The sequence below is a fragment of the Dermacentor silvarum genome, chromosome 8 (assembly GCF_013339745.2).
Source record: "Dermacentor silvarum isolate Dsil-2018 chromosome 8, BIME_Dsil_1.4, whole genome shotgun sequence".
NCBI classification, from domain to species: Eukaryota; Metazoa; Arthropoda; class Arachnida; order Ixodida; family Ixodidae; genus Dermacentor; species Dermacentor silvarum.
Window position 1 is genome coordinate 7,430,305 of NC_051161.1, and position 11,410 is coordinate 7,441,714.

General features: G+C 48.8%; 1 protein-coding gene across 12 annotated transcripts in view; it reads right to left on the reverse strand.

Moving 5' to 3' along the window:
* The window catches only part of LOC119460573 (ensconsin-like), a 117,572-nt gene extending 106,372 nt beyond the window's left edge, over positions 1–11,200 (reverse strand). For 9 of the 12 annotated variants that reach the window (XM_049672255.1, XM_049672251.1, XM_049672252.1 and 6 more), the window contains exon 1: positions 6,017–6,143. In XM_049672255.1, the coding sequence (XP_049528212.1) occupies positions 6,017–6,128 (112 nt within the window). In that variant the 5' untranslated portion in view covers positions 6,129–6,143. Of the gene's footprint in view, positions 1–6,016; positions 6,144–11,049 lie in introns of those variants that run through there. The other 3 variants (XM_037721524.2, XM_037721521.2, XM_037721515.2) reach the window with 1 other exon arrangement.
* Between the last annotated feature and the right edge of the window lie 210 nt (positions 11,201–11,410).

Sequence of the window (11,410 nt, forward strand, 5' to 3'; positions counted from 1 at the left end):
GCGGAAACGTTGTGGGATGCGTCTGCGCTGCACAAAAGTATGTAATACGTGGCCGCAAACGGTGACAGCGTTACGCCCGACAGATTACAAGACGATCACGCGTGTTTTGCCGCTCTCCTGTCGAGAAGACGTCGATTGCTTTAGTCACATGGTACATTTCTCCTCACACGTTCCCCTCCCACCTGCTCTCCTAATGCACGCCGTATTCCAGTGGCGGGTCGAGTGTCCCTGCTCTCACTGCGCTGTCACCCGACTCCGCACTGCGCGGCGCCCTGCTCCTGTTCTCCCAATGGAATTCGCCATTAAAAACTAAAGTGGGCGCCAACGCAAGCGAAGCAAGTCGCGTGTGGCTGAGGATGAGAAGGAGCAACGAGGGAGGGAGAATTCGCAGCTGTACGGCGGGGACGGCTGGTTAGTGCAATGTGTGATAGCACAGCAATGGGAATTCTCTTTGCTATAAGTGAACCCCGCTCAGTTGTAAATGATGTGACGCGATGACGATTCTACGCCTCCGTGTTTCAACCCTCGAAGGTCTCTCTCGGACATGGGAGCCATACGGCTACCTAAGGACACTGTCGGTGGCTGCTTTTATCGAGTCAAAAATAGGATTGCATGGCCATAGCCTACCTCTGCCACGAATAACCAGCGTTCGAGCTCAATCGGTACTAAATGTGTGACGTCAGCTACGTGCACGAGCCGAACCTCTAAGACGCCCGGCTCTGTGTGCCTGTCGGGTACTTATTAATGAGCGGCAACGTGGACCCAGTGCTGCTCGGACATGAGGCAACTTCAGCATTGGTAAATCAGTGCTACTGGCAGTGTTGCCACCACAGCGGATCTTCCGCTAGATCTAGCGGGTTTTGTCAATTTAGCGGGAATAGTATGCGTCTAGCGGCTAGATGACTTTTTAGCGAAATATAGGGTAATTTTTAGCGACAGGGAACAGCGCGAAAAGACGAAGGACAAGAAGGGGAACATACACCAGCGCTGACTGACGACTGAATTCTTCATTAAGCGCCGTCTTTTCGCGCTGTTTCCGACTAGCCCAAGCCTACACGGTGCTGTAATTTTTTGCGGATTTAGCATTTTTAGCGATTTTAAGCTTATGATAGTGGATGTTTAGCTCATTCGAATAAAGTGGAATTGCAGGTGGTGGCGCATCCCTCGTTACAAAAGTTTCGATTTAGACGGTAAGCGCGAGCAGCTGATCCGAATCTAAACCACCACCATGCCTCGCCTTCTATCAAGAATTTGCGTCATAGAAGGCGAATGAATGGACGAGCATCACGAACGAACTAGCAGTCATGTTTTGACACTTCCCCGCATATCTGCATGTGCCAAAATACAGAAGCGCTGCTGTCATAGATGAAAGATAATTGTAAGGAAAAAAATGACTACACCATCTAGTGTATTTCGGCAAGAAGTGTGACATTTTCTTCTTGTCAGTGGATCGACGTTCGACAATAAGTTCAGCCACTATTCGAGTCACGCAAACTATCAGCGTAGCTGTTTTTGCAATTTGTAATTATTTACACTTTCATTTTAATTGAATTATAGACCCACTAGCTTCCTTTCAGTATTGTATAAGATATTCACCAAGATAATTTCCAATCGAATCAGGGCAACACTTGACTTCAGCCAACCACGAGAACAGGCTGGCTTCAGGGAGGGATATTCTACAATTGGTCATATATCCATGTCATCAATCAGGTAATCGAGAAATCTGCGGAGTGCAATCAACCTCTCTATATGGCTTTCATAGATTATGATAAGGCATTTGATTCAATAGAGATACCAACAGTCATAGAGGCATTGCATAATCAAGGAGTACAGGAAGCATATGTGAATATCTTGGCAAATATGTACAAGGATTCCACGGCTACCTTGGTTCTCCACAAGAAAGGTAGAAAGTTACCTATCAAGAAAGGGGTCAGGCAAGGAGACAATCTCTCCAATGCTATTCACTGCATGCTTAGAAAAAGTATTCAAGCTCAGACTGGGAAGGCTTAGGAGTGAGGATCGACGGCGAATATCTCAGCAAACTTAGGTGTGCAGATGACATTGTCCTATTCGGCAACAATGGGGACGAATTACAACAAATGTTTGAGGACCGAGAAAGTGTAAGAGTGGGGTTGAAGATTATTATGCAGAAGGCAAAGATAATGTTCAATAGCCTGGCAAGGGAACAAGAATTCAGGATCGCCAGTCAGCCTCTAGAGTCTGTAAAGGAGCACGTTTATCTAGGTCAATTACTCACAGGGGACCCTGATCACGAGAAAGAAATTTACAGAATAAAATTGGGTTGGAGTGCATACGGCAGGCATTGCCAAATCCTAACTGGAAGCTTACCACTGTCGTTGAAAAGAAAAGTGTAGAATCATTGCATTCTACCGGTGCTAACATATGGGGCAGGAACTTGGAAGTTAAAGAAGCTCGAGAACAAGTTAAGGACCGCACAAAGAGCGATGGAACGAAAAATCTTAGGAGTAACGTTAAGAGACAGGAAGAGAGCGGTGTGTATCAAAGAACAAACGGGGATAGCCGATAGTCTAGTTGACATTAAGCGGAAGAAATGGAGCTGGGCAGGCCATGTAATGCGTAGGATGGACAACCGGGGGACCATTAGGGTTACAGGTTGGGTACCAAGAGAAGGGAAGCGCAGTCGAGAACGGCAGAAAACCAGGTGGGATGATGAAGTTAGGAAATTTGCAGGCGCAAGTTGGAATACACTAGCGCAAGACAGGGATAATTGGAGATCACAGGGACAGGCCTTCGTCCTGCAGTTGACATAAATATAGGATGATGATGATGACACTTTCATTAAAATTCTAATGTGTTAAGATTACTCTCGTGGCTATACAATATTTCTCGTTATTTAGTAATTACACTTTCCTTTACTAAAGGTTTTTAAATTTACAGTAAAGCCTCGTTAACTCTAACTATGATAAAAAAATTAAATTATGGGGTTTTACGTGCCAAAACCAGTTCTGATTATGAGGCACGCCGTAGTGGGGGACTCCGGAAATTTTGACCACCTGGGGTTCTTTAACGTGCACCTAAATCTAAGTACACGGGTGTTTTCGCATTTCGCCCCCATCGAAATGCAGCCGCCGTGGCCGGGATTCGATCCCGCGACCTCGTGCTCAGCAGCCCAACACCATAGCCACTGAGCAACCACGGCGGGTCCTAACTATGATATCTCGAATTATCGGATAAGTCGAATTTTTTCCCTGGCACGGTGTCAACTCCATGGGTTTTTCACCCCTTATCTGGTAACGCCACTGCACCGAACTCCGGATATCTCGAAACCTAGACTGGAAAAAAAAAGACAGTACCGCACCAATTTTTGTACTTTTTTTTTTTTTTGCGCAGCTGTGGTATTGACAAAGAGTGAAACCAGGGCCGGTATTTTGTAGCGATGCCTTTTCCGATGCTAATGCCTTTTTGGGCTTTTTGCGCTTGGTCAGCGGTCAGAGCACTGAGTGCAGCCACCAAGCAGACCAGCATTACAAGTTTCTTTTGTGGAATCATCATCATCATCATCATCATCATCAGCCTATATTTTATGTCCACTGCAGGACGAAGGCCTCTCCCTGCGATCTCCAATTACCCCTGTCTTGCGCTAGCGTATTCCAACTTGCGCCTGCAAATTTCCTAACTTCGTCATCCCATCTGGTTTTCTGCCCACCTCGACTGCGCTTCCCTTCTCTTGGTATCCATTCTGTAACCCTAATGGTCCACCATTTAGCCAATATAAATGGCTAAATGTCCGGTATGTACCCACCCCCCTACCACTTTTTTTTTAAGGGCCGTGATTTTGTAGCGATGGCTTATCCAGTGCAGTCCTTTTTCGCGCTTTGTCAGTGGTCAGAACGACGCTCTGTGTAGGTTATCCTCGGTCGAAAACTCCGGGGTACCGAGCACGTTCGCGAGACTTATAGCGTGACTCGGTTGCGAACAAGTGTCAACAATCATCTCCGTTTGCGCTTATATGTGCGAGCTTCGCCGTTGCCTATATACGACCAACGTGTCGGTTGCCGGGTGGCACATAATATCGCAAAAATTATCTACTAAAAGTACCACTCCTGGTACACTGAGCTTTTGTAAGGAAGACGGCGGTTACCGGCGCCATTTAGAAAGGCGTCATGTCGCCTTTATATTTTCGAAAATTCGGCTATCTCGAAACTCCGCTTATCTCGAAATGTTTTCCAGTTTTTACTACTTCGAGTTAACGGTGTATTACTGTACTGAAGTTACTAAAGGAAGATGATACGTTTGCGGATAATTTGGCGGTCTTACTAAAAAAAAAAAAAAGATTGCGGATTTTAGTGAACTTTAGTACCCTTTCTGGCGGAATTCTTGACAATCAAGGTGGCAACACCGGCTACTCCGCCCCTGTGCTCCTCAAGGTCGTTAAGTAATTTTATATTTTTACTGTAACATATATGGTATTCAATGATTACTGTTCTCCACCATAATCCAGCTGATACAAAGTGACGAAAATTAGCTAAAAAATCCTGTCCGTCATTACTATAGGATGCAGCCTCTCAACTCGTCGACGAAGCGAATCTAAGTCGGCCATCGCGAGACGAAAGGTCAGCGGCGCAGTTGTGGCCGCTCTAGCTAGGCCGTGGCGTCCTTACACACGGATGGAATTCAAACAGCCATCGCCAGCTGATAACAGCGAAAAAACAGCCACAGGGCGCTACGACGCACCACCCTGCAGCGTCGCCGACACCGGTCGATAGAGACGCCACGAATAAAGTGAGATCACCATTTCACACGACGACTCACGCGTCATCGCTTGTCTGAGTATGTTACGCGCCGAGCTTGCCGAACTCAAGCTCACTAATGTTCCCGCCCCTTATCTCCATCGCAAATACCTCCACTCATGTACAATACATGCGCACTTGGACCTCGGACACTTTTGCCCTAAGCGACCGGAAGTGTCACGGCGAATGTCCATTGCGTCCCTCACAATTTGCTTCCACCGCTCGATAGAGACTGCGCGTTCTGGCGGCGCACTGTCAACTCCGGAAAGCTTTGGCGCAGGGTGCCTAAACTCGGGGAAGAAAAGGCGCAAGAAATTCCTTTGCACGCTTTCTCCACGAGGAGGAAGGCGAGGCGCGGCGGCACGGAGCGCGCGTTCCTAACCTTAATCCGCGGATAAGCGCACCGAAGCGCCGAGAAAAGCCGCCGGCGACCGCCTTCCGCTCTTGCTTTCCACGCACACGCCGACCGCCAGCCTGGATATTGCTCACAACAAAGAACAAAACCAATCGTCCCGTTCACGGTTCGAAAACGCGGAGGCATGCGCCGCGTTCACTCTCGATGTATTTACACTGCATGTACTATAGATGGTGCAATAAAACACCGCGAAGCCTGTTGGCGTTGTTGGGAGGCATATATCCACTGCGGAAGACGCGCTTACCTTTAAAAGCACCGTTCACACAACTGTTGACAGATTCGCTTAGAAAAATGAATAAATCAGCTCCCTCGAGTCCGGCTCTCAACTCATTCATTGCGACAACAGTTCCAACGCCAGCAACTATGCTCCAAACTCCCGGTATCCTGCGATAACTTTATCCAAACTCTATGTGCATGTAACGACGTCGGGGGCGGCGGCATGGTGAAGATGCCCGCTGCGTATCGGAAACAATAACGCGATCACCTGTGTCTACCAAAGAAATAGTAGTCGGAAGCGTTATTTCCTCCGAATTTTTCAGCGGCTACCATCAAGAGGATCTCGCACGATGAACCACTGGCATACTATTTAGCATACACCTGACCCCGAAAGCTTTCGTGAGTGGAATGCGATAACGAACCTCTCGGTTCTACGTCAAAAGGGTTGGCTGCGACTAACTTTCGTTTTGCAGAACGACATATTGTAGCGCAAATGCACAGTTACACAAAATATGCACGGACACACGTAAAAGGCGCGTGTGTCTTCAGTGCAATTGTGACTTTGCGCTACAATATGTCGTTCAGCAAACTTGAGCATCCGCACTTATCTCACCACGATGAAGCCAGCTCTCAGGATCTTCAGGCCGCGGGAGGAATGAATGCGCTCCCCGGGAACGTCGATCCGCCGTCGGCGATAAGAGCGCGAAATTGTAGTGCGTTTCCATAGGACATAAGCCAGAACACAGGTGCTGAGAATTCAAGCGCGTAAGGATCCCGACTGCGAAAACAGATAAAACAACGAAACTGCGCAAGAGGTCTCTTGAAATAATAAAAAAAAATTAATTTTATCGGCTCACATCCCAAGTGGCGACTTGTGTGGTGACAGCCATGTAAACGACCGGAGCGCACAAAGGACGAAGCGTGCGCCGCGCGCTCGACGGCGTTTCGCAGGATAACAATGAGCGTGACACGCGACCCGTCACGCGCAGTTTTGAAAGAGGAGGACGCAAACGGCGAATGTGCAGTGCGCACACAGCGACTAACAAACGGTGCAGAATGGCGGAAGCGTGTCGGATGGGAGGAAGCGAGATGCAGACTGGCAGCGCGAGACCGACGCCCGTGATATGCCGCATCGATGCGCGGAATTCGGCCACCGAGTGGCTGACGCGGTGCCTTCGCAGCCATTTCCCGACATGGAATTTCTGACCAATTATTCAACTCTCGCTTATCCAATGCTCGTGGCCTCCGACGGTGCTGGGACAACTAGACTTGTCAAGGAGTGCCGTTTTATAGACGATGATTATACAGAGTAAGTGTGTTTCATTTGGTCTTGATGGTAAGCATCTTGAAACTGCAGCGCACACACAAGAAACGAGGACACAAGGCAAAGGTAACACACAGCCTGTGCCTCGTTTCTTGTGTGCGCGATGCAGTTTCAAGTTGAATAGCTACCAACTCGGCCGACTTTCAGTACTTAACGGTATAAGCTGCCCAATCAGCTCATTCAGATAGGCCATTCGGCCAAAATGTTCCACCGTAACATGAATATCAGGCAAGCAGGTTCTCAGCCGGGTGGCCAAACTAGGCGAAGCCTCTCAGTGATGGCCGAGCGAATGTACTCCGGTGTTAGACGTCGGCGAGGAAATGCAGCTAGCATGCCGCGGCACTCGCTGAGCATCTTGGCGCCCAGACACCGTTCGGCGAGCTCACGTCATAAATCAGAGGCCGTTTCTTCAGAGTGCAAACGGAAGCGAACCCGAATCGAAGAGGAACGACAGTGCACGCTCTGCGCCACCGTCGCGCTCAATACAGGATCAATGCCTGACGGGCGGAAACTAAGCGAGTGCTCCCTCATTCACGACGGCGGCCCACTGCAACAGCGACGAGCCACATGCGGGCGCACTGCACTGCTTGCTCGAGGCTTATTTTTTCATTTGAATCCGTACCCCGTGACATTTATGGAGACTATAGTGCGACAGCGCCCGGGTACAAGCGCTTCCATATATTTCACAGTCACCGGGCTTTTGTTATCAGCGCTGATCAACGCATCTCATGCTTCCGTCGTGAGAAGTTCAGGCGTTCTGCTAACTCACTGAATTAAAATGACTTGTTGCGCCTCCCAGCGCAGAGCTTTTCGTAGGTAGTATCAATTCATGAATGGGCTCTGGATCGCTGACGCACCGAGATCGGGAACCGACGATGGCGTCGCCCGCAGAGTTGCCTTAGCGCGCTACTCCGATCGCCCCTTCCTTGCCTGCGACATTTATCGGGCATCGAAGAAAGAAGCAGCTGCCGACATTTGACGCTGGCCTTGGGAAGAAAAGTATGTCCGAATTGGCTTTGGTTGCAGTTCCGGTCATCATTTCTTACCCGTTTCATTTGGGTCCGCGTTGCACATAACGAGAAATGGCAGCTGCGCCGGTTAACATTCACGTTAGCCAAGAATCGGATTAGCAGCCTCGCAACTAGCAGCAGAACACGACTGCCTCTAATACACCGAATAAAAAAAAAAAAAAGTGCGCCTGGGAGTTTAATTATTCAACACGGCGCGACAGTGAGTGTATACAACTTATTTTCGAAATATATCTCGCAAGCAACCGCGCAAAGTTCCCGCACACCCTATGTTACCAATGCGTTGCGCATGTCTCAAGTCATTAAACTGAGCTCGTCGACCTACCACAGAAATGCAAGCTCTGTTCATAGCCTAACTGTTCGGTATCCGTCGGCGAGTCCATTAACGCGCGTTCGTAAGCGTACCGCATGTGCGTCTCGCCGCTTCAATAGCCACTACAATGGTCAAAAGCACAATTCACGGTTCCTGCAGCCTCTGCAAAAAATTTCCAGCCACACTCCTAAAAAAACCCTAAGGGTTTGCATAGGAGGCATCGACATTACGCAGCTAGCTCAACGTCAGAATAACACTCATTCGGGACACTAAAATAAATAAAATATATTGTTTACTCCACAATGGCGAACTAAATGAACCATGGCGACTACACTAGATGGTAGCAGCGGTGAAAAAATTAGACTACAGCCGCTGCATGGCAACTTCCGCTTCACACAGCGTCGCACCACAGCATCACATTGCAGACGCGCGCACTGGTAACCCCTACCAAGAGAAAGAAGAAAATAAGAACGCTGCTTTGTTGTTTACGTGCTTCCCAAACAAACGAACCTTCCCACAAAAAGTACAAACAGCTATACCGCACTCTCGTGTTCTGTTAAAAACTGTTCGACCATCACTCGCAACATAGAAGCTAAAGCGGTCAAATCAGCCGAACGTCACAAACGAATAGACGATGCACGCGCACAAAAGGAAAACTTGGTGACAATGGCCGCAAGGTCACGTCTCCATCCCAACAGGGCGGCCAAAACAAAGGCGGCGACCTCCAGCAACCCCTGTCCGACGCATTCCGCCCCTTAGTGGCACGACACGTGACGACCGAAAACACAGTATGAGGCGATGCACGGGGTGGGGAGGGGGAGGGGGCAATGAAAAAAAAAAAAGGCACCGCGCGCCTACGACCGAAAAAAAAAAAAAAAAAAACCTCCTCGCCATCCCGAAACATTCTGTGCTGTGGTGCTCGTTATGCAGGCGACCTCACACTACATACTATACTGCTGTGCGGTTACCATATATTGTGTGTCCGCGGAGAGTCGGGGGCGATCGAGGATATCTTGTCTCTCGTGGATAACTATCAGCACTGCTCGAAGCTACAGTCATTCCGCAGATATAGCCCGTGACTCAATAAAGGAAGTTGCACATACTGGATAAGGGAACCTACTTAGTTCGAGGTTTGCGTTGGGCGTGCCTTCCTGCGGACTCGGCCGACGATCCTTTTAACTCCACCGCCCTATAGATAATCGAACCTTGACATTTCATGACGCCGGGGAAGACCAGACTCGTAACGCGCCCCCTGTCTCCGAGGTCTCGGGCGAAAGTAACGAAATAGGGACGCACAAAACACAATTTCGGAAGACTACTACAAGAAATAGCGCCTTCACTACAAGGTATTTATGCAGTGGGACAGTGTTTGCACACATTCCACGTCGGCCTCGCCGCGTGGAGTTCTCAATGACATCTCACTCGCACATCACCGTACGCACAATTATTTCTGTATCGACGCACGCATCAGTCAACCATTCTCTTCACTCAACAAAAGCCATATCCCCTACAGGCGTTTGTGCACAATTGTGCGCGCCGAGATGGTGCCTCACAAATGATATTTAAACGCGTCGCATAATCTTCAAACACTTTCTAGTTGGACCTGTGCTGCAACCTTGAATAATATGTGCATGGTGTTTAACAAAACGTGGGTTGGAAGTTAGACGCCTGGGAGCGTGTCCCTCTCGTCTTGTAGCGGTTTCACATACCATAGGTTTCACATGCACATACGTTCAGAAATACGCTTTTCATGATTCTGAAGACGCAAAAAATGCGGTGAAACAAAATTTTCAATGGACAGAACCAATTGGTGTCTGACGCGGGTAGGTGGGCAAGCTGATCGTGGTACACGAAAAACCTATCGCCAATTCTAAATAAAATCCAAAACGGCGGCTTGAATAGGATAGGTCCAACAGGAAATAAAACCTCCGCTGACAATCAGAACCGAAGTTCCAGGCAACTAAATCACGAAACCAACTCGCCCATGCTAATCGAGGAAATTAACAAAAATAAAGAAAAGAAAGTTGTGACTAAGCGGGCAAAAAAGATTAATCAGTGCCTGCACCGGTGTACTTAATGACGCCACAATCGCGGTGCATAAACAGGACGCCCGTGTTTCCTCTCAGACTGACGGCAAAGCAACGACAGCCGTTCAGGCAATATTATGCGTGGCCGCGAAACACACGGCGTCGTCTAGCCACATGCCGAGGGAAAATAACAGCAGAAAGTGAGGGGAAAACGATAAGGACAGAAAGCAGTCGATAAAAAGCACTGGCGGGTGTTGCACCTCAAGCCCATGACGAAAGCTGCGGGAAAATGTTCGCACCGTCATAAACGACGCACACCTGAAAGAGAAGCGGTGTTAGCGCATATCATTTGGCCACTTTGGGCGAACAAGGCGTGCGAGGCCGAGGACGACGTATGCGCATCCCGGAGCAGGTCAAAGCGGTGCTGGACCGGCATTTTCAGTTCGGAGTAGCAACGTAGCTAGAAATACCGCAGTTAATAGTAAGATGAATCACGCTTCAGCAGCGCTGCTCAACATAATCCGATGTCATGATGTCGTCAGTTCGCGCCCGCGATGACTGCAGCAGCCTAGGCGCTGTCACATGCATTGCTCGTCAGGATGATTTCATATTGGCGTCAGCGAACGAGAACCGCATGCCACCAATTTGCCTGCAGAGGGACAGAGCTGCAAGCCGACAAGAAAATCTAGAGCCGTCAACGTTTCCCTGCGTCTCTCTGAAAACAAACAAATGTTGAGTACCGGCACGATCTATCTGAGAAGTCGATCATTCGACGCAGCAATTTACACCGTGAATGAAATACCATCGCAGATTTCTTTAGGGTTAACATAAGACACCCGTCTTCGGTACCGCACAAGAAGACACCCGCGTAGAATGTGCTGCACATTTGGCACTTACGAATACTCGCTGCGTGAAGATGTCGTTTTGGAATCTCATCAGAAAATGATTACTCACCAGAGGTATTTCTTTTCGGGCTGGCGAGCTGCGGATCATCCGCCATGTCAGATTTCAGATCAGCTGCGCATGCGTGTAAACATTTCTCACGCGACCACACCTACAGAACCAGCTCTGAAAACACCGCACCCCGTCGCGAGTGCTCATTTTGACGCTGGTGCGAGCTGCGAAGCAAGTCAGTCAAAGCAGATGGCGCTGCAAAACAACCACATTTCTGCGGTCAAGACATTGGTTAGGAGCACATAAATATTTACCTAAGTTGTGTATTCACACGTACACTTGAACACCAATAAATTTCGTAGCTTAGTACGCAAATAAAAGAACATTTAACTGCAGTCGGTGCTTGGTTGTGGCTCGACTG